Source organism: Neofelis nebulosa, chromosome 2, assembly GCF_028018385.1.
Source record: "Neofelis nebulosa isolate mNeoNeb1 chromosome 2, mNeoNeb1.pri, whole genome shotgun sequence".
Classification (NCBI taxonomy): domain Eukaryota; kingdom Metazoa; phylum Chordata; class Mammalia; order Carnivora; family Felidae; genus Neofelis; species Neofelis nebulosa.
In genome coordinates, this window is record NC_080783.1 from 172,523,564 (window position 1) to 172,547,223 (window position 23,660).

Consider the following 23,660-nt stretch of genomic DNA (forward strand, 5'->3'; position numbering starts at 1 on the left):
TCATTGCACAAACATGAACAAATACAGAAAAGCAGAAAGAAAAACAATGGAAATCTCCTGTAATCCTCAAAGGGGGAAAATAATTGCTTGTTTTTAATTAAACAATGCCATATACTATGATTTACCACCATGGGTATTTAATAGAAAGATCACTGGAGACTCCAGTCCTTGACCCAGACTTCTTGACAATTTTGACTTTGGGGGACATTTAGCTTATGGGGCTTTAGCCTTCTCCTCTATAAAATGAGGTGAAATTTTGTCCCCATTATCCCAGTCCTTTTTGGAGCCTGAGTCAGAGTGTGACAGTGCTGGGCATATTTGTGTCAGTAGAGTGTAGGAGTGAAAAGCACAGCTTTAGAGTTTCTCAAACTACTGTCTGGCCTCTTCACCTCTCCTTGGTTTCCTCATCGGGGAAGTGGAGACAATGATACTGATCTTATAGGGACGTTTTGAGGATTAGTTCACATGTGTGCAGAGTGCTTGGGGGGCTTGGCCCCTACACAGAGCGAGCAGCCAGCACAGGGTAGTCAGGAATCTCCACAAATACCTGGCAGGGCAGTAGTTTGCTGAACGGTCTCCTGTAGCTGTGAGCCTCATGCTGGGGAGGAGCAGAGTCACGAAAGGCCCACTAACCTTAAGTGCTCTCACTTCTCCAACTTCTCCTGCTGAACTGCACCAAACCACTTTTTTTTTTTTTTTTTTTTTTTTGGTACTTGCCATGGGTTAGACATTGGCTAGAACTATAAAGAAGTATACGATTTAGACCTTATTCTTTCCTTTTTTTTCTTTTAAGTTTATTTATTTATTTTGAGAAAAAGAGCGAGTGAGCAGTGGGGTGGTGGTGGGGAGCAGAGAGAGAGGGAGAAAGAGAGAGAACCTCAAGCAGGCTTTGCGTTTTCAGCACAGAGCCCGATGCGGGGCTCGAACCCACAAACCAAGGGATCATGACCTGAGCTGAAACCGAGAATTGGTCGCTTAACCAACTGAGCCACCCGGGGGGCCCGTAGACCTTGTTCTTAAGGAAGAAGAAACACTGTGGGGCTGGAAAGTGAACAGAAAAAACAAACAAAAAAACAAACAAACAAACGACCAAAAACCCCTCCAAATTATTTTAATCAGTGTTGTCGTAATACTTTGAGCAAAGGAATGGGGGGTGGCAGCAGCGGTGGCAGTGAGGTGGGGAAGTAACTCCTTTTGCCTCAGGGAACGTGGGAAGGCTTCCAGAAGAAGGCCTGAGCCTGGCAGGAGGGTGGAGTTTGCCGGGTGGAAAAAAACGGGCATGGGCATCGGCCTGTGTGCTACTTAAGAATCCTCTTCTGAAACTCCCAGCCCAGGATACCCTCGAGATGCCAAAGCCACTTTGAGAAATCTGGTGACAAAGTAGAGGGAATCGGGGTGGGTAGGTGAGGCTCGGGAAGGCAGGTCTCTGCAGCCACCAGGCTCCCTGCTCTGCATTCTGTCTGCATCCTCCAGTATCACCCAGATGCCCTTCCGGCTAACCTGTTCCTGTTTGAGGGCCCCTCTCCCTGTTTTAGGAACTTACATGGTCTTCTGTCTCCCTTCTCCCGCCCACAAAAGTCTGCCGAGAGAGAAAGGATCAGATGTGAATGGGTGAACCTGCAGTGCAGTTTGTGCTGTTTATGTTGCTGTGATTCCCTCTCTCAGGGATACTTGCATGTCAGTTCCCTGATTTTTGTGGAATGAAACACTTTGAGGCTGGGATCCCATTCTATCTTCAGATCCATGGTGTACTCTCACTAGCGCTGGGCCCTGGGTAGCAGGTGTGTTTGTTTGGTTATTACAGTTTTGTTTTTACTGTTGGGTTAGTGGTAATTAGGTATCACTCTCCAGTTTGTCACCAAACGTACCATTCCCCACTAGATGGATTATATCCTCACTGTCTTACACTTAGCTCACCTGCTTGGGCTGAAGATACTAGCGTCTGTGGCGCCCCGTGTTAGGCTTTGTTATTTCTTAACTTTTCAGTTGAGAAATTGTATCGGTCCCTCCTATGGTAATCTCCCCCCCCCCCCAAGACTTTTGCATGCATCAAAAAAGAAAGTGGCCTTTCTTACGCAGTCCTACCAACAATACTGTGTGCTCAGTGTTGGACAATGTATGACAAGTGTTCAAGGACTCCCTCCTCGGTACTAGGACAGAGTCCAGACCATAGCACCTGTTACCAGGTTGTTTCTCACATGTTTACAAAAATGAGAATTGAGGTTGCTGTTTTTCTTAAAATAAAACACAGCAAAGCAATTAATGATGATTTCAATTGATTCATAAATGAATAGACGACATAAATTATTTAGCCCACAATGTTTATCTTTTCAACGTTTGAAGGGAGCTTATCAAATCCAGCTGCTGAGACATGTCATTAGCAGGACTAAAAGTCATACATCTGTGGGGGACAGGGTGGATGAGGAATATTCGGGGTTGCAGGGAGGCAGATGAGGCCGTCCTGGGAACATGGAGTTCTCATACCCTAGGTGGGTATAGAGTTTGTCTACACCTAGGTCATATGGGGAGATGATGCAGATAATCTAGTGTCTACTGAGGTGAAAAGGCTCAGCCCCATTTACTGAATGTCTGATTCAGCTCAGGGGCGCCAGCCCTCCCCTATGAGCCTGCCATGCACTCTGATTTGGTGAAGGGCTTGCTCTGCCTAGGATTATGCATCCCCACCTCTGACCTGGTCATTATTCCCAATCATCATCCATTTCAAACAATCAGCAGGGCAATAGCATGTGCACATCAAGGATCACAAAAGGAACTTGGATTATGAGGAATAAAAAAATCTGTCTAACATGTGGCGCCATTAAAGAGCTCTGACTGAGACATATTGTTTATACGCAGCAGTTGTCTGGAAAATAGATGTTTACTTGTAACGAGTGTATTAAGATCTTTGCCATTAGGCAATATATATCCTGCACTGTATCTTCTCTTACAGAAAACTATGTTGGAATAAACCTTCAATTAGCAATGCCTGTGGCAATGAAAAATATTAAACAGCAGTAATATTCTACATGGGCATTTCTGCTTATTAGAAAGAGAGAGAGAGAGATTGAAACACCAGGAATCTTTCTTTGGAAGGATGGCCTTTTAAAAATGGCATATTCCACTTAAAACTGCATGTGAAGTATCTGCTAAATAAAGATTAAATTACCTACAGAAAAAAAAATGTCCCTAATATTCAGCAAGAACTTGAACACACTGATTTTCCATGAACCATTCATCTTCTGATGAAAAGGTGTATTTTAATACGACCACATACAACAGCCTTTCCTGTCTCTGGGAGCTTCTGCAGTTGGTGAAGAGGCAGAAAGCTTCTATTACAAAATAGGAACTTGTTTCCCACAACTCTTCCAGAACAGGGCCTGGGTCCTATCTTGCTTTTGACACTTAGTCATTTCTCTGCCTCCATTTTCTTAGCCAATAGACTTGTGCCCCCCACAATCCCATCATGCGAAGGGATGGTGCTAATCCTGGAAAGTTCTGAAAACTGTCACATTATAGCACTAAAAGAATCAATTCACTTATAACAAGTTTGGTCCAGGATGAAGCGAGCGGACTCCTGCAGTCTGGGCGGCTCATTCCAGGTATGCACATCCTTGGACAGCGTGCAACCTTTTGAGTCTTGGTCCCCTTGTCTGTGAGGTGCATCAATGATGCTTCCTTTATAGGTTTATGGGTAGGATTAATTTAAAACATATGCAAAGTACCTAAAACAGATTCTGGCAGATAGTTCACGTTCAATCAATGTTATCTCTTAATATGAAATATTCAGGGATGGAGAGGTTGGCTCCCTAGTACCTTTGAAGCTTGAATGATGGCAGCAGGCAGAAGCAGCACCTGATTCTCTGCCCCCTGGCCGTTTGTAGGGGCTCAATGCATATTTGGTGAATAAATGAAAAACTGCTCGAACAATCTCCTAAGTTTTCACTCCCAGATCAACCAGTCTAACTTGTCCAGCTCATTTTGCCAGACCATACACTCCTCTGTTTTCACCTTCTATTTTTCTCAGTAGAACCCACCATTTCAGTTAAAAGCAGGAGAAACTGTGACACATTATTCTGGAGCTTTCTTAAGCCAAATCAACAAATACTTATTGAGGGCAAGACAGGTGAGCAGAATGAGGTCAGGAAAAAGAATTCTCAGCATAGTTTCTAGAACATCGCTCTGCAAATATATACGACACGGTAAAAATCTAGGACAGTGGTTTGTCTTTATTATTCCTTTTCGATCTTAAATGATCTTAATGGAATAAGCTGAGTCTTTACCCTCTGTCCTGATTTGTTATTTCATTCCCTGACAAGCACCCATTTCACAATATAGGCTCACCTGGAACACTCAGCCCTGTTGTCACAGTAAAGCAAGATTTCCTTTCTCCGTAAGTGCCAAGGAGAGCCCGACATGGCTTTGGAAGCTTCTTAGGTTAACTCCTTCGCTCCTTATGGGACACCTTCTGTACTCCCTCAATAATATGGGTGTTTGGAATTCCGAGCAGAACTGAGGAGAGATGGACGGCGTAAGGGCAGCGGCCATCTATTTTGTATTTCCAAACTAGTGCATCTTGCTTTCTCCCTTATAGTATTTCCTTATTTGCTTGATTTCACAGAAATGTTTTAATAAGAAAAGTTTTGAGAATATCCTGGGATTATAGTCTTGGAATGAACTTTCATGATCATAGGATAAGCCCCTTTAGTTTAAAACGATCCTACTTTAAAAGCATCTACTTATAACTACCAGCTGCTGGTTCTTTTCTCTTCATACTCACGCATGCATACACAGACACATATAGTCTGCATATGTATACACACGCACACACACACACGCGTGCACACGATCCCTCACGTGGAGTATATATGTGTAAACATCCAGAAGGAACAATGCATTGTAGAAATTGTCCTGTTGAGTTTGTAATCCAGTGTGAGTTACTGAGTGCTGATAAGTAAAGGAAGTTCAACCAGACAGTTTAATCCTCCAATTTCCTGTCTTCTAATCAGCCCCTGATTCTTTTGGTTTTAAATTAGAAACATTCCTGACAATATTCAGGACAGGTGAAGGAAAATCAGCTAGAAAATAAGTAAGGACAAAGCATTTATTTTACAGTCTAAAGTTCACAGGAGAAATATGAGCGTAATAACAGGAAATCAAGATTTTTAAGAAGATAGTACAAGTACATAGGCTAGCTTAAGTAACCAATCACATTTCTGAATGAAGTACATTTGGATCATAATTTGATTTAGAGAAAAAAAATAGGAGCATAGTTTAGTGTATTTGCTTCTCCCTAAGCATGGTAAATGGTAGTTTAAAAGATGTTGTATAAGGCTAACCTAAAGACAGTGGGAAGGGCAGTTTCTTAATATTTGTGAGAGAAAAAAAAGGAAACACTACCTTATTCAGATTTTGCTTGCAATCAATCATCGCTCATACTGTGAGACAATAATAGTGCATGGAAATCTTTGAAGTGAGTGCATATTCTTGGAAATTAATACAGTCACACATATTTGCAATGGGAGATAAAAATAAGACAAGTGTGCATTTAAAAATAAGCACAGGCAGCGTGTGCAAATGCTTGAAATAGAATGTATATAATTATGTTTATCATGGACACTTCCTTTTGAACGTATACTGAGTACCGAGAATACGATATGGTTTATTATTTATTGAATCCCCTCATTTTGATTCTTTTCATTTATAGCCATTCCCAGTTATTTTAATTATCATCACGAAAGAGCTAGGGCAAAAGCAGAGAGAAATCTCCGTTAAAGCCATTTCTTCAAAGGAATATGGAAGACAAATATTAACATAAGTGGCTCAGTGGAGAATTAGCATTTTAAAAATTGAAAGAGTAAACACAACCTAAGTTGTGATTCAAAGCAAACAACAATAGCAAAAGGTTGCACGAAATATGAGTTCTTAGTTTTGTGTCTGCAGCACTTAGGACTATCAGGTGTTCGAGAAGTAGGCTGGAGTTAAGTTTTTTGAATTGTTGAACACAGTAAGAGTATTTCACAGATGTACCTTGTTTGGTAAATATATGTAGAATATATATATATATATATATATATATTCTACATATATTTACTTAAAAAATGCCATTTACATTATAAGGCCTAGCATATCCTTTCTACTCATGTATTTTCCTGGTATACAAAGTCTGAGTTGTACACATTTGAATTAAGTGATGGATAATTCTTGACTAAAAAATTGTATGGCAATTTCTAAAAAGAATGTTTCTGAAATAGGTGCTTGGGAACCTTGCAGGTGGTGAGGGGGGTGGCAGGATGATCTAATAGCCTCCATTTCATAGTCACTACGAGCTTGTACATTGGGTTGAAGAAGCAAGACAAATGTATTTTGTAATTCACATAAAAATCGTCCCCTAATACCTTATTGGCAAATCGCGAGGAAGAGGACACTATTTATTCTGCCTTCATTTTAATGCCATGTGGGTAGAATGGAGGTGATTCCCTTGGACAGAATGATATTTTGAAGCATATACATGATTCCGGGGCGCTTCCATTTCATTTGGAGTGGAGAAAAACTTCACGAGGGTTTTCTCTAGTTGTCTGTGGAAGGTTTCAAATAGAGATGTCACAGCGTAGCTAGATTAAGGTGATATGCAATATCTATTTCTTGATTTGCATGATTAAAGCATTAGAGAAGTAGCTCAGGTATCAAAAGATTTCTCATAAGCAGTGGCGCCAAAGGTAATTACTGTTAAAATGTACACACTCGAACCCTGGTTGCTCGTTAACTTCTAAGTTGTGTTTACAACTCTTTGGGTGGGAGTAAAAGTTTTCATGTGATTTTTGGATGCCAAGACCCCTTTCTCACTCCATTTTGATATCAACAGTATATTGAGCATTTCTTATATCCTATGTCTATCACGATGATAATTAGCTTCAACTCAAAAAAGCAATAAAAGGTAAAGAAGGCCCTTCTTATTATTTCATACTTTAATTGTTTCTTAAGCAAATGTAACCTTTTGAAGACAAAGCTAAAATTTATACTTAAAAAAAAACCACAACGAACTGATTAATTTAGTCAATCAACCTCCAGTTCGTTATCAAAAAGTGCTGTTAAAACCCTACTGTAAGCTGGGTGCATTATGATAGGGGGTGGGGACAGAGAGGGAAAGAGGAGAGGGGTTGTTATTCTCAGCCTTTTATTAACCAGTTTCTTTCATTCTAGTGGGTCTTTATTATTTAGAAAAATAAAAATGATCTGGGGCTCTATCCATTCTCACCTAAAATTTTGGAGTAGGTAACGGCTGCCTACAACGGGTCCAACATATGCCCCAAAACTAAAACAAACAAACTCATTTGCCATACAAATTGTTTACGATTCATTAAAAAGCAAAATTGCATATCCCGGTGCTGGCAGCTGAGGCCGAGCCTCCACGGGCGGAGGGGGCATTCACTGAGTTGCCTTTGTATGCTGGGAGGACCAAGCCGAGGTTCCCACTATGCAGCCCGGAGTCTGTGCAGCCAGATGACGCATGAGGTAATTTTAAAGCTTTATTTGCCTTTAGTGTGAAACTCGGATCTTGTACTGTCCTTTGGTTAAAGAGCCATATCAGCCAGGGGCAATTCTAAATTTTTTTTTTTTTTTTTTTTTTTTTTTTTTAGTTGGGGAAAATTGTTTGGGGTAGTGAGGTGAGGGTGTGGAGGGAGAGGGAGTGAATTCTATTCAAGGGAAGAGAAGAGCTAAGAAAAAATGCGAAATTTGTCTTATTTTAATTAATCCTTCCCTCCACCCCCCCTTCATCAAAGTCCTCAATTTCCCATCAATAGTGGGGAATTTACATTAGAATTATTTGTAACTGGCAGATTTAAAATGCTGTGGTATGCGCTTACCTTTGAGGGAAATGAAAAATCGATTTATTCTCTATGCTAACTTCTACAACTTCTACACTCTGATTTCTCACCCCTTTTCAAAGCAAAGATCTAGAAGCATTGAAGTTGAGAGAAACTTCCTGTAGTATGCAGCCTAAACAGCAGCATGGAGCTTACAGCATTGTTTATTTTTAGTCAACTGCATTGCTAAATGTTTCCACCACTTTTATATTTTATATTCCCGGCGGTAAAACATCTGTAAAACAATTTTAAATGAAAAGCAACTTCCAAGTAAACTTTGCAAAAAATAAATGACAGTTTTCCAAGTTAAAAAAAAAAAAAGAGGAGCATTTGGTGATCTTTGCAAGAAAGAAAAAAAGATAACACAATTTGCCATAAAAAGTAACAGTCTATAAAATCTATGAGCTCTTGAAATACAAGGAAGTAGAATGTCACCCAGAATATGACATCAGCGCGCAGGTTTTTTTTTTTTTTTTTTTTTTTTTTTTTTTTTTTTTTTTAAGGCTTACAACTTAGCGTAGAAAATAATAGCTAAACCAATCAGTATATTCATTTCTGGTGTTTAACAAGCTGCACAAGGCGAAGCAATAGACAACATCATGACATACAAGTAAACCTTGTTCTTGCTGGCAGAAACACTAAAGGGAAAATAAGTGCCCTGAATAGTTCAGCATCTAAGTGGATAGATCTACTGTTAGTCTAATTAAGCAAAAAGTGCAAGTAACATTGTCCTGAAATCACTGGTAAAGTTTCTATTGTCTAGTTAAGAAATCACAAGTTAAAATACACACGTACACACATACCCACAACCACCTTTACTCAAGGGTCCTTAGGATGGACACACTGCACCCCATGAGCAGCCGAACAGAGTCCTGTGGTAGCTCACTTTTAATAGTCTCTCAGTCCTCCGAATTCCTAAAACTTGCCCAAATGATACTACCATTGGTCCAGGAAGGGGAGAGGAGAACTCTTTCCGCAGATCATGCAATGAAACCGACAATGTCCTGTCTTGTAATTCCATTCGCCAGTCTCCCCCTCCAACACCACTCTCCCTCTCTCTCTCTCTCTCTCTTTCTCTCTCTCTCTCTCTCTCTTTTTTTTTTTTCTTAAACTGATATCTATGTGAAATGAGCTGAAGTTCACGGTCCAGTTAGGAACGGATAATACATTCATTGTCCTGGCAGCAAACTTTTTTTTCACTCCCTGGAAGAATTCACGCTTGCCGCAAGAATAATAATTACGGAAAACTAAAAATGCTCTGCTAACGAAGTAATCCTTAACGGACACCACCCTAACGAGGGCAGTGATGATTTGAGGACTGTCTTCCTCACAGGACTCGCATCTCCCGTGACAATAAGCTATTGTGCACCCTCCCAACTCACTCTACCTCTTATAGATCCGAGATGTCAAAGGTTGTCTGGCCTGGTTGACCATGACATGTGAGTTAACTCATTCTGCGGCACAGGGTAGAACTTTATTAAAACTTTATTTGCACCCAGAATCACCAAAAGATAGCGTGTGGGGGTCTTTCCCACTCAGAGCTAGAGTCCTAAGAGACTTAAGACCTGCTCTGAGATAAACAAATGGGGAAAAGTTAGATGAGAGCTATAGGTCCCCAGATGGAAAACAGGCAGTGGGGACCCAGAGTTCTCTCACAGGTGACTCCAGGGGATCCAGTTAATGGGGCAGGACAGGAATTCGCCCAGGGCTTGCTTCTCCCCAGTGTCCAAACACACGTCCTCAGAAAATACCACAGCCGAGGAAAAACCAAGCACCCCATATCCCCTGAAAACAAAAGTAAAGGGGATGTGAAGCTAGAGAGAGGGAGCAAAACCTGAGGGCCAGGACAAGCGTTTCATTTTTTTTTTGTTTTTTTGTTTTTTTTGTTTTTTTTTTTACCCCAAGACCGACTTGGCTAAAATACCCACCTCCACCTTAAAGCTCCTGCTACTTTAAAAATAAAAAAAAGAAAAGAAAAGAAAAAAGCCCCACCAACTCTCCAACACTGTCCCATGGCAAACCAGGGCAGGCATTGCTGGGAACTCGAGTCGCAGAGTGGCAGGGAGAGGATGGCAAGAGGAAGCAGTGTGAGGCTGCCTCACTGAAGAGTGTGAAAAAAATCAAATGTGAATTTGATGAATGTGAGGTCTGGGACATTTTGTCAAAGAGGGAGGGAAAGTAGAAAAGGGAAAAAAAAAAAAAAAAAAAAAAAAGCAGCCCGGCTGCCAACTCACCATCCACCAAGTTCTGGCCGAGATGTCGTAGCAGAGTTGCCATTTGATGGAGCCGTCGGAAGCTTTCCCTGCCATTACGCTGTCAGCAAGCTTCATCTGATGCTAACTCACGGGAGATAAGACACCTAATTGAGAAAACATTTGCAGTGGCATGTGGGGCAACATGTAGTCCGGTCCATACCATATGGAATCATGGGTAAAAAAAAAAATCTCCTTGACAATGAACCAATCTCTCACAGACCCAGTGGCAAGGTGAAGTGGAGACGAAAAGTCTTCTGCTCCTAGCACTGTCTTCTCTCTCCTTTTTTAAAAACAAGGACCCACGGCTACACATCAAAGAGAGGCGGTTAAAATTAGGGCTTCATCACTCAGATGATTTTGGTCTGCAAGGTTTTTCCTTTCCTTCCAACAACCAATCCCCCCTCTTTTTTTTTCTTTCTTTCTTTCTTTCTTTTTTTTTTTTTTAAGGAGAATAAAGAGATTTAATAGGACAAAGGCAGGTAGTGGACTGCGGAGGGAGATCGCCACAGGCTATTAGCCTAAAATTTCTGCTTGACAGATGGAACTGCTTAGAGACTATCATGCGATGTTTTGGGCTTTTTTTTTTTTTTACTGCCCCCCCTCTTCGACTTTAAGTCTGATTCAGTATCTGTTTTTCACAGCCACTTTTCTCGAGAACGTGAGCTGTGCATTTAAAAAAAAATGTTTAGTTCAGTTTTCCTGTCTTACACATCTCATTGGAAGCAAAGCGAAAAGTCTAAAACTAGATCTGGGAACAGCTGAACAGGTTTTCCAAGGAGAAAAAAAAAAAAATTCCAGGGAAAAAATATTTCTCCTTCCTTACCTTATTATTATTATTTTTTTTTAAAGAATTCATTAGTTAATTTGGCTGTGAAGGAACATAAACATGAGACAACAGTGTTCAGAGTCCCTAGATTTTTGGTTTCACTGGCATTGTATTTAGATGTGTGTCTTAATGTGAGGAAATACATTACTGATATTCACAAGTTCTAACCTAGGCTAGGCTACTTGCCATCTCTACTTTTTGGTGTTCTATTTTTTTTTAATGAATTCTGAGCTTTTTGATTCTCTGTAAATAAAGCGATCAGTCATTATCAATTCAGTTTAACACAATTCAGGCTAAACTTGACATGACTACTTCCTTATTCAGGGAAAATCACATCTGATTTCCTTACTGTAATCAAGCGATTGTCTTCACAGGGGTTTTTGACCACACATCCTCTCTGTAGAGGAAAAAATAAACCACAGCACGGATCTACCAATAAGAGTGACTATAAAAATAATTTTTTGTTTTTTAAGTGAGAAGTCCAGGCAACTAATGAATTTCCAGTCATTTTACTCAAGGACCAAGAGGGGAGAAGACGTAGAGAGAATGCCTTGTATTTGCTATATTTTATTCTTTCAAACTGTGTGAAATTAGGAACTGCAGAAATACCTTTATAAGAGCAGTGTACAGAACACATCCTATTTTTTCTTTTTTCCCCCCTGGATGGATATAAGTGGTTCCTCAATCCCCAAGAACTCAGCAGTGATATTACAGTTCTGTGCACTGCAAGTCTCCTATATGGGCACTCAGGAGCCTCAGGGAATTTATCTCAAGCATTTTTCAGGGCGATTGAACTGTGATTATTTAAAGAGTTGTGCATTTACAGCCCAACTATCCAGTGGATTTTTTTCTAGTCACATTTCCAACTGAATAATATTTAGACAAACTTATTCAGGACACATTTTAAGTTCCCAAAAGGTTAACTTTGGTGGCATTTGCTTTCCTACTCGTAACCTCTTCCTCAGTAGGTGTTAGGCTAGCTCTTTAGCATCAGGTCGATAGTTGCTTTGACAAAAATAATTTCCGTAAAGTAAATTTTATCCAGTTGCATCTGAAATGTTTTATAATTTGCAACACGATGCACAGACTGCTTTTACAGAATTAGCCACAAGTGTAATAAATATGACATTTTTTTCTTCCTCATCCCTCAGCGTAATGGGATTTTTTTCTCATCATAGCGGGGTAGAGGGTGGTATCGGGCATTATTATCAAATACGGATATTGCCGTCACTCTTAGAAGCGTCTTTACATTCTATTCTTTATTACTCTGGAATTACCTCCCTTTCCAGAAAAAGAGTCCGCAGCAGTGCGGGCAATGTTAAGTTACCTTCAGCGTCCACAAGCAAATGGACCTTCCGCCAGGATCTTGCCCTGAGCTCGCCAGCCAAAACATTTGTTGCCTCCTGTAACTGCAGCGTCATTAAAATGACCTGGTCTTTCTGCGGTTTGTCATTTAGAGAAAGCAAAGGAGAAATGCTGCAAATTCTCCATAAAATGTAAAATAGCATAAACTGGAAACAAAACAAAACAAAACAAAAGGGTAAAAGGGAGTAAGAAAAGAAGTGGAGAAGCTTTCTGCATTTGAATCAGCCTCCTGTTCCATTTCATCCTTTCCTACTTGCCTCTGGAAAGCAGACAAACCAAAGTTTCTTTGCTTTAGGGTCTTCTCCGCATTCTCCGGGGGCATAAAGGCACAGGGGCATTTTGGATTTGTGGGCCCACAGCCTTACAATTTCTAAGTCGGCCACGCGGCAGCCTCTGAAGTTCGAGGTGTCTCTTATCTGAGCGGCTGCATTTCTGAGACTCAGAACACCCTGTGCACGCCCATTATTTATGAATGAATGGGGCATAAGGTAAACTGGAGTCCAGATTTTACTTTGTGAATGATGGAATACCCTGGAAGGTTTTACAGGAGATGGCATAGTAGTTTGGAACAAAGAAACGAGAAATATTATTGGATAATAGTGTTTTAAATCCAGAACAATTAGGTGCATTTAACTTTATCATTGTTCTCTAAGAGGCTGGTGGAAGCTGTCCTTTCTCATACAGCAATCAGCCTTTTCACAGTGTGGCCCGTTGTTAATAGCCTTAAAACAAGATTAAATAAAACATGTTAAATATTGCAATTATTGTGGGAAATAAAATTATTTGGTGAGCATAATGGGGAGCAATTCAAGCATTTAACATGATCCAGGAAATGCTACTCCAAACAATTGCATTTGCTTTATGCATTTTTCCCCTTTGATTGCTGACAGATGCCTTTTTGGAAACAAACATCTAAATGGTTTGCTTTCAGTCAGGGAAAAAAAAAATATAACAGAAAGTGGCTACATGTTTTGAATTTAACTCTTGTCATTTGAATACTTCTTCCCACTGCACGTGAATGAGTCTGAGGCAAAAAAAAAAAAAAAAAGAACACCAGGGCCCTCATCAAGAAGTAACCCCATCAGGATTTGGACTTTCTTACTTCCTTTGAAGGTGTTTTATAAGAAGTGGGAATCCTCCAGCTATGAAGCCAAGGGGTGGGTTAACCGCTGGGCATTCCACACGGTGTGAGCAAGGTGCGAGGGATACGGTCTGGGGACTGTGGGGCAGCATTAGAAAGGGAATTGCTTTCTAATAGCAAATTGGCCTCTGGCAAAGGGCAAGTTACTTTCCAGACTCTTCCTGGCTCTTGTGGCCAAAGCTCCCCAAATCAGCTACCCCCTTTTCATGAGTGGGAAGAACCCAGGAGAGCTGAGGGGATGCGGGATTCCCATCTCTATCTTTGCTGCAGTACTTGGATAAAGGCCTCAAAGACTTCTCTGCCAACAGATGTATGATACCAAGGAAGGGTTTGAGTCTGTCAGGTGTTGCTAAAAGGTAACATGAAACGAAATATTAATGTTTTTCAGAGGCTGGGGAGTAGAGTGGCTGAGCACACTTTCTGAAGTTCAATTGCCCATATCCTGGCTTAGTGGGTTACTGTGTGACCACTCCCAGCTTACTTAACCTCTCTGATTCTCTGTGTCCTAACAGGAAAATGAAGATAATCATATATATAATATTTATATAATATGATATAATATTTATATAATATATAAATATGATATGATGTAATATTTATATAATATTATATAATATGATAATTATATAAATATAAATTAAACAGTTATTTAGCAAAAATACTCATAAAGACAATAATTCCTGGTATATAATGAGTGCTCAAGCACCGGTATTGTTTTGTTATCGATGTTTTGTTAATATGAGTCCTCTGTTGAGTTCAATCCTGTCTTGCCTCTTCTGATCCCATCTGGTGAGGCTGGGTTAGGTCCCTTCTCTTTGATCTAAGAATCTAATAACAGTCCAGTAATCTAATCGTCTAATAATCTGTGTCTTGCTCCACTGCAGCTCTTAACACCCTCTATGCAATTCTTCTCAAACTTACACCTTTTCATTCACCTTGGCTGAAACGTTTTTCCCTCCTACGACATCATCTGCCTTTGCAAGTTAACTTTCCTCTCTGAGACGCCAGTCCATAATGATCTCCAGTACCTTTGAATTCCCGTTGGCTTCCATATCTGTATCATTCATTGGTACTCACATAAATTGACTACATTTTTTATCTTTAATGCACCTATGTCATTCATTCATTTATTTGTAACTCACTTAATGGCAACTTCTGCAACACAGGCAACTAAAATGATTTTTTATCCTTTTTCTCAAGCTTAGTTTCTAGAGCCATTGGAAAATTAAAACTCTAGGAGAAGAGTAACTTGATTTGGAATGCACCATATAATAATAGCTAACATGTATTGAGTGCTTCCTCTTAAAGAGAGGTGCTGTTCTAAGATCTTTTTATTTGCGGATACGTCCTTATGATATAAGATCTATTATTAACCCCATTTTAAAAATAAAAAACACAGGCTCCAAAAGTTGAAGCAACTTGTTTGGGGTCCTGGAGTTAGAGATGGAAGGATTCAAGCCTAAGAATTATGACTCTGGAAAAAATTTACCACTCTGGTGTTGCCTCTCTCTCTCTCTTTTTTAAATATTTATTTATTTTGGGAAGAGTGCAAGCTGGGGGGAGACAGAGAGAGGGGGACAGAAGATCCGAAGTGGGCTCCACACTGACAAGCTGACAGCAGCGAGCCTGATGTGGGGCTCAAACTCATGAACCACGAGATCATGACCTGAGCCGAAGTCAGAGGCTCAACTGACTGAGCCCCCCAGGCGCCCCTGGTATTGCCTCTTAAACCATGAAAGAGGGGAAATAATAGGACTTAGCACCTGCTATATGCCAGGTATTTTTAAGGTGCTTTTGGGTATGATAAGTCACTTAACCTCACAACAACCCTAGGAAATTCATATTACTATTTTCAATTTGCAGGTCAGGGTCCAAAAGTAAGAGTCTTGCCTAATGACACATACTGAGCAGGAAGAGCCAAGATTCAACCGTATGTCTATATGTCTAAAAGGGCTTTCATACTCTGATTAGGTAGCTCTCAGAAGATTTTTAAAAATTTCTTTTGTAGAGTTGGATGCTGGGCTTAACACATATGTACAGCTTTGAATCTCCAGGCTCTTGGAAATCATGAAATTAGAAATGTACAGTTTTGCTGAAACTGTAGAGAAGTTTGGTTTAGAGCAATAGGCATTTGAGACTTTTTTTTTTTTTTAAGCCTGTATTGAAGAAGGATTATCTACTGTTAATACCTCAGTCTTTTCTCTAACCTTCACCAGGTGAAAAATCCTAAAATGGTATTCAGGACATCAGTGTCCAGCCTCGAAATGAGTGTGTACTCAGATGTAACCTTTGGAATAAGGGGAAGAATGTGCACAAAAGGATAGATAATCTAGTTCCTCCGAAGCCCAGGAAAATGCCAAGGTCTTTGGTGGCAGATTTATCCCTTTGTGAGGACAGTAGCAAAGTCTTCAGAACAGGCACACGTCATTATTGGGCACGAGCGTGGTGACTTTAAGAAACCGGTGTCCCAAGTCACCTGGCATGGTTTTCTCACCGTATGGCAAAAGGAAACGCTACGAAGCTGAAAAGGGCAGAATTGAAGAAAATGCCAGGGGGTCCAGACAGCCCCATCCGTTTCCATGATATGCCCAGAGATTGCCCAGATTTTTGAACTAGCATATATATTTTTTTTTTTCTCAAAAAAATACTGATAATTTTTTTCAGCGGAAACTCACCCTCCATGCCCTGCAAAGAAAGAGTTTTCTTCTAGTGGCAGTTGTACTTCATTTCCATTTAGACATTCTTTGACTTTTCCTTTCTCTGCATTTTCTGTTAACCAGCTGCCATCCAAGATTGGACTAAACCCTCTGCCCCCTGTTAAAAGAGAAAAAAAAAAAAGACAGGGAAAACGGCATAGAACACAACCCTCTAATAAGTATATTCACAACTTCCACGCAAGGCGCTTAAGAAAACTAAAAGGTTAATATATTCTAACTAGATGTTGGGTATAGAATGTCAGATCTGTCAAATTTCATTATAACTTGCTGCTCATTGAAAAAGATTTGATTTCTTTTGCCACTGTCCTACTATGTTCAAGTCACAGACTGCCAGCAGCGGCCCACCGAAGACCACAGGCTGGCAGTGAGCGGGCTCGAGTGGGAAACCAGCCGCAAGGACCATCTGTTTCCGATTTCTAGCTGAGCCAAGATGTGCAGTGAAGTGCATTCCATTCACCAGGCCAGCTTCTCCCCTGCTCAAGTTATTAGTGTTACAAGTGAAATTATCTTTTCCAAACAGCAGGGGAGCTATAATCCTTATGGAACAGGACCTTAAAATGCGCACATGCACTCGCGAAACACACACCCACATACACACGCGTGCACAACATTCAGGCATCTTCTGTTAAAGTTGTGTGTCAGGATGCTTGTAAATTTAATTACGGCCTCCATGGGGTTTATAAAGTATGTTTTGTTAAGCATGATAACCTCTGAGGCAGCAGCTTATACATTGGCCTCATTTAGTCTAATTGAATGATCGAATATCTTTAGGATGCTTTTTGTGGGCATGGTTAAACATGACAAGGCGGATGTATTTAAGACATCTTAAAAGGTAACGGCTTTCAGAATGGAACGGGTTTTTAGGAATAATCAATGGGAGCCCTTGCTTGGCGGGCCCAAGTGAGCCAACCTCATGCAAGTAGACAGTGCTGTGGCTAGTTACCCAGCTATTAATTCCCGGAGGGGCCAAGTGACTGGTGTCACCATATAACTTGGGAGACTATAATAAGTTACATCGTTGTTATTTGGTGTTGGTTGTCTGTCTTTCTCAAGGTTGATCATTTTTTGGAAAAATCTGGAGGTGAATTAGCAAGGCTGATTGTATGATAGTGTAATAGAAATAGCAAGGAGAGAAGTCAGGAGGTTTTAATGAACTAATGTGGTAAACACGCCATCTAGTAACTCATGCTGGCCACTGTGCCGGCTGCTCAGGATACAAGTAAGAAAGACAGGGGACCTGCACTCAAAGAGCTCTTGGGCACTTCCGTTACAGTGTGACGGAACCATGGTGGTAGTCTGGCCTTGCTTCTTCCACATTCGATGCAGGACTCTGCATTGTCACATGCCCTCTGGAGGCTTGTCTGTAAAATGGAGATGGCAATGGCAGTGGCCATCATCCAGGGAGTGTTGTCTGAATTAAATGAACCAACATATGTAAAAGGGCCAAAGTCAGTGATAGAAACTTATCACTGAGCAGGTGCTCAATACAGGTTAGTTTCTGTTTCCCTGTAGTTATTCTGGGAATCCTCTAGAGCCTTATAAATTACAGAGTGGTCTTCCAGCAGATTTCTCATTTGTGGATGAGTAGCATAGTGGATCCAAGGAGGCTGCCTGCGTTGTGGCTCCCTAGCCACGTCACTCAGCACCAGACCACAGATTTCAGAGGGTGGGGCTTACAGGCGGCACCGGAAAGAGCCATGAATAATTAGGCACCTAATATACACTTTTGGCTCCTGGTGAATGAAAGACTGATTGAGGCTGATTTCTCCAAAAATTAACTTTTTTTTCTTTTCAAACCAAAGATCACATAAATTCATTTAACGTGAGGAGGCAGAGGGACTATGACAAAGCTTCTTATTTTGTAGATTAAGAAAATGAAGCCCAACTGAGAGAATTACCGGGAATTACCCAGCTAGTTTTGAGACCTCCAACCCAGAGATCCAAATATTCAGTGTCTCTGTCACTGTATCACTAGTTTCATAATGTTTGAAGAGCTGATGTCCTGAATTCTGTAATCAGTTGGATTCAGATATACATGAGACCCAGCTGTGGCTGCCTCTGCTGATTATATTATACACCTGGCAGTTGCATCTTGTGCTTTACTCACGTTTACGGACAGAAATGGAAGCATCTTGCAAAGCCCTCTTACTGGATCAATGGGAAAACTAGGGACCGGTGTCCCAGGTAGGTTCCTCCAAAACCAACTTCGAGTCTTGTGTGAGACTTGTGGAGATGTGTATGCAAGGATTTTACTGGGGTGGCAGTCAGGATCAGTACCTACATGGAAGTAAAAGAAGGAGGAGCTAAAAATCCATGCAGTCCCAACAGAGGTCTAGGTAATTCTGTAGGGAGCCCAGATGCTGGAATGGCCCTGCAGAACTGTTCCAAATTGGGCATGGGGCCACGCCTTTGAGATATAAGGTTTATTTTTTTAAGGTTTATTATTTTTATTTTAAATTTATTTATTTAATTTTTTAAATGTTTATTTATTCTCGAGAGACAGACAGAGACAGAGTGTGAGTAGGGGAGGGTCAGAGAGAGAGTGAGACACAGAATCTGAAGCAGGCTCCAGGCTCTGAGCTGTCACAGAGCCTGACACGGGGCTCGAACAAACTGTGAGGTCATGACCTGAGCTGAAGTCGGATGCCTAATTGACTGAGCCACCTACGCACCCCTTAAATGTATTTATTTAAATTCAAGTTAGTTAACATAGAGTGTAGTATTGGTTTCAGGAGTAGAACCCAGTGATTCATCACTTACATATGATACCCAGGGCTCATCCCAATGAATGCCCTCCTTAATGCCCAGCACCCATTCATCCCATCCCCCCACCAACCTCCCTCCAGCAACCCTCAGTTTTTTTCTCTGTATTTAAGAGTCTCTTATGGTTGCCTCCCTGTTTTTATCTCATTTTTCCTTCCCTTCCCTTATGTTCATCTGTTGTATTTCTTAAATTCTGCATATGAGTGAAATCATATGGTATTTGTCTTTCTCTGCCTGACTTATTTTGCTAAGCATAATACACTCTGGTTCCAGCTACATTGCTACAAATGGCAAGATTTCATTTTTTCAATCACCTAGTAATATTTCATTGCATATATATATATATATATATATATATCTCACAACTTCTTTTTAAAAAAATTTTTTAAGTTTATTTTTGAGAGAGAGAGAGAAAGAGACAGTGCAACCAGGAGAGGGGCAGAAAGAGGGCTCCAGGCTCTGAACTGTCAGCCCAGAGCCCCACGTGGGACTTGTACTCACAAACTGCCAGAGATCATGACATGACCTGAAGTCAGATGCTCAACCGACTGAGCCCCCCAGGTGCCCCTATATATCACATCTTCTTAATTAACTGAGCCATCCAGGTGCCCCATCACATCTTCTTTATCCATTCCTCAGGTGATGGACATTTTAGCTCTTTCCATAATTTGGCTATTGTTGACAGTGCTGCCAAAAAGATTGAGGTGCCTGTGCCCCTTCGAATCAGCATTTTTGTATCCTTTGGATAAATACCTAGCAGGGCGATTGCTGAGTTGTAGGGTAGTTCTATTTTTAATTTTATGAGGAACCTCCATACCGTTTTCCAGAGTGGCTGCACCAGCTTGCATTCCCACCAACGGTGCAAAAGTTTTCTCCTTTCTCTGCATCCTAGCCTCTGTACTCTTGCAATCACTGACCAGTTATTGAATATGAACCATCTTGGGCAAAAAGAAGAGACTTTGGGCTAGATGGATCTTTCAGCCAAAAACAAATTCCAGAGGGTTTTCAGCTGACAGCTGTCAGGCTCCAATGTTCCCGATAGCTGGAGTGCCTCTAGATGTATGCCAGAGGATCCATTGGTGCTCGGAGAAGTCAAATGTCTTGCTTAAAAACACTTGCCAAGCTAGTGGCAGACTTGGGCCTAGAATTTATGGGTCCCAGTCCATAGCTCTATTAGTTTCCCAAATTTCCAGGAGAAGACTTCATTTCCTATTTGAGCAGAATCTACATAGTACATCCAGGAGCACCCCTTCTCATTGAAGAACAATAGGGGGCAGGGAAAGAAAGCCAAAGCAATGAGGACAAGGCATTTCTTGGCTTTTTCTCCAGTTGTCCAGTGGCAGATACATTCCTTGGCATATACAAGAGTTCAGTGGGAATGAATAAAAGAGAGGTTTGGAGTGTGGCATAAAGGCAGTAGTGGAGTGAGAAATTGGTGTTTCTTAGTCCCTATATTTTCATCTCAAAGAAGCTCTCCCATAGAGCACCTGTTAAGAAAGGAAAGAAAAATACCCCCAAATCTGAAGCATTAATGGTATGGGGTGATGAAATTCTTTGCTTCAAAGGAGAGCTTTGGAGAACAAATCTAAGCTCCCACGATCTTTTAAAAAGAGCAAATTTGTTTAGAGCTGAAAGAAGGCTTTTGGCTATCTACACCCCCATCTAATCCTGACTCCTTAATTTCTGTTTCCTTTATACCTTCAATTGGACTCTTTCATTTGCTATAGCATTTAAACATATATATAAGAATATAAGATATTTAGAATAAGCCATCTTGATTTTTGAGACATTACCATCTCTACACTCTACTGGCAGAGAACATGATGTACATGACTTGGGAGTCTGTGGGGGCACACAGAATCTCTTAGTTGGTACCTTTTCCCTGGACCTTTATGGGAGAAATCCAAGAGACTTATTTCTGCCTTGTTCTTCACTGTCCCCTCACAATGGGCAGATACTACCAGAGGGGATCATGGGCTGTCCCTCATCAGAAGCAGAAATAGGATTTCCACATGCACTTTGGGCAATTTTCCTTGCATGTCTCTTCTAATGATTTGGGGTAGGCTCTTTCCCTACTCTCCACCTTTCCACATTCCAGTCCAGAAGAACCTGTATTTACAGTAGAGAACTTCTTTCATTGGTTTCTCTCCCCTCCCTCCTTTCCTTCCACCTCTTGTCCTTCCTTCCAACATTTATTGAACTCCTCTTATATTCCAAACACTGTGCTAGTTACTAAGCAGGCTCAGTTATAATCAAGACGGGAATCTGCTTTCACAGCACTTGCCCTTAAAGCAGGCAGGCAAGCCATGCCAATCCAGTGTGATGGTCATTATGATGGGAACCTACAGGGTGCTAAGGGAGAACAGAAAAAGGGCACCAAACTTAATACAGGGCCGGTGGTAAGGATGGGTTGGTTGCATTCCCTGTGAGAAGGACAGTGCAGTTTGGCTTGAAGAATGAAAAAGTATGGCAGACAAATGCAGATGTTGAGAAGGAGGATGGTGGTAAGAGGTTTGTAGTTCAAAAGTATAACACAGCAAAAACGGAGCGGGGCGGGGGGGCGGGGGGGGGGGGACTGGTGAGCAGAAAATAGCCTAGTGTGCCCGGAGAGTCTCACATTACCTGACCTTCACATTCTCTGTAGATGTATCTACAGTTCACCATCTGTTTTTCTATGGCCCCCAAGCTAAGAATAATTCTTACCTTTTAAATATTTGGAAAGAGATGAAAAGAAGAATAACATAGTGGGACATATAAAGTGATATGAAATTCAAATTTCAGTGTCCAAAATCAAGTTTTCTTGGGCATAGGGCATGCACATTTGGTTGCATGTTGCTTATGGCTGCTTTCACACTAGAGTTGCAGAGTGAAGTAGTTACAGTGTAGACCATAAAGCTGGAAAGACCTAAAATATTTACGATCTGGCCCTTTACAGAAAAAGATTTCCTGATCCCCTCCAACCCCTGGTTGGGGCTTAGGGCTTGTAGTCCAGCAAACTTGGATTCAAACCTGAGTCTTCAACTTCTAGTGATGTGACCTTGAGCGAATTTCTTGAACTGTCTATATGCCAGTTTGCTTATTTGAAAAATGGTAATGATAATACTTCACAGGCTTGTGACAGTTGAAGGAGATATTGCTGTGTAAAGCTCGTGAGACTTGGAAATGCTTGAATAAAATTATTTCTTGAAAATAGTTAATGACAGTTTCAGCCATTGGAAGATATTAATAGAATTTGTAATAAGATAAATATGAAACATCGTGAACTGCCATATTCATTGCCGAACTACTGCTTTGGGGATTATCAGTTAAAAAATATTTTCTGTTAATAGATAAATGGGGAAAGAGAAAGTCAGATTTGTGAGTGAGAAGAGAAAGCTGTGAATTGCCAGAACTCCTCAAATAATTATAGCTGAAATTGATTGAGAGCCTGCTATGACCTGTTGCTAAGTACTTTATGTGCATTGTTTTATCTGATCATCATCAGACGTATGAGGTAGCAACTCTCGTCACTCAGCTTTGCAGATGAGGAGACCAGGGTTTAGAGCAATTAAGTTAATCCAAGCCACACAGCCAGTAGGAGGCAGAGTCCTAACTTGAACCTGGAGTGGTCTGATGCCAAAGTTTCTGTCTCTACCACTGTGCTTTTGGAAAAAATCTCTTGTTAAAAACCAGGGACCCACATTTCAGGGCCCATAGCCGTGCCTGTGGCTGGCACATTGGAGCATCATTCTGAGCTGAGCTCTGCAGAATTGCCAATTGCTATGGCTACTGCCTTGGGTCCATCTAGGGTTAATTTCTCAGACTTCCCATGAGAATTGCAGCCAAGATTACTCCCTGAGGATTGTCCTATTAGGAGTGGTTCTGCATGTAATCTGTCTGTTACATGGCTATGGGGAGATGGGTATGACAAATGAGACAGAGTTTGGCTATGTGATGGGGATTAAATGTTATGTTTAATAAAGAAAATCTTTTTGGTTTTCAGGTATTATTTATTGACATGAGAATATGCTCACAAACTCTTCTACCAAAAACTAAAGCCATGCGATTGTTTCAGTTTTGTAAGCATGTGTGTATATGTATTTATTTTTTTAAAGGGTAGGGAAGGAATGTGCCAGGATGATGAGTAGTTTCTCCCTGCGGGCTGAGGGAATGATGGCGAATATTGTTATGATTATTATTTATCCATACTTTCTATTTCTGGAATTCTAAAACAATGTGTAATTGTGCAAAAAATAAGAAGATGTATATTATAAATGATATGGATCAATTTGCCAAAAAACTTTAAAAAAATCTTTAAATCTTTAATGCCATAATTTTACCCTGGTACTCCATCCTAAACACGGATTGACTGTAATATGTAGAGACATATGTTCATTTTAACATTATCTGAAATAGTGAAAAAAAATTTTTAAATGGTCTGAATGGCACAACCACTTTAAAGCATATTATGTAACCATGAAAGAAAATGTTTACAAATGGAAAATGCTTATGCTATTATAGTGTAAATAAAGCAGGGTATGAAATTGGACATACAATATGAACACAGTTCAGTGAAAGCTCAATGATCTATTTGGAAAGAAAAGACGGAAAGAAAACACATCCAGGTGTTAATGGCTCTGTATATAATTGGGGGGATTATATATTTTCTCCTTTTCCTGATTCTCTGCAGCTTCAAAATCTTCTTTAAAAAATGGATATTATTTCTATAATGAAAGCAAATAGGCCTTA

At 40.6% G+C, this 23,660-nt stretch overlaps 1 protein-coding gene and 1 long non-coding RNA gene across 5 annotated transcripts in view; one reads left to right on the forward strand and one right to left on the reverse strand.

Moving 5' to 3' along the window:
- The window catches only part of NFIA (nuclear factor I A), a 576,975-nt gene extending 566,758 nt beyond the window's left edge, over positions 1-10,217 (reverse strand). Inside the window, exon 1 of one of the 4 annotated variants that reach the window (XM_058717200.1) lies at positions 10,100-10,217. In XM_058717200.1, the coding sequence (XP_058573183.1) occupies positions 10,100-10,195 (96 nt within the window). In that variant the 5' untranslated portion in view covers positions 10,196-10,217. The remainder of the gene's footprint in view (positions 1-10,099) is intronic. The other 3 variants (XM_058717202.1, XM_058717201.1, XM_058717199.1) reach the window with 3 other exon arrangements.
- Positions 7,195-23,660, forward strand: part of LOC131504650 (uncharacterized) — a 67,836-nt gene continuing 51,370 nt past the window's right edge. Inside the window, exon 1 of the long non-coding RNA XR_009258089.1 lies at positions 7,195-7,512. This is a non-coding gene — a long non-coding RNA (uncharacterized LOC131504650). The remainder of the gene's footprint in view (positions 7,513-23,660) is intronic.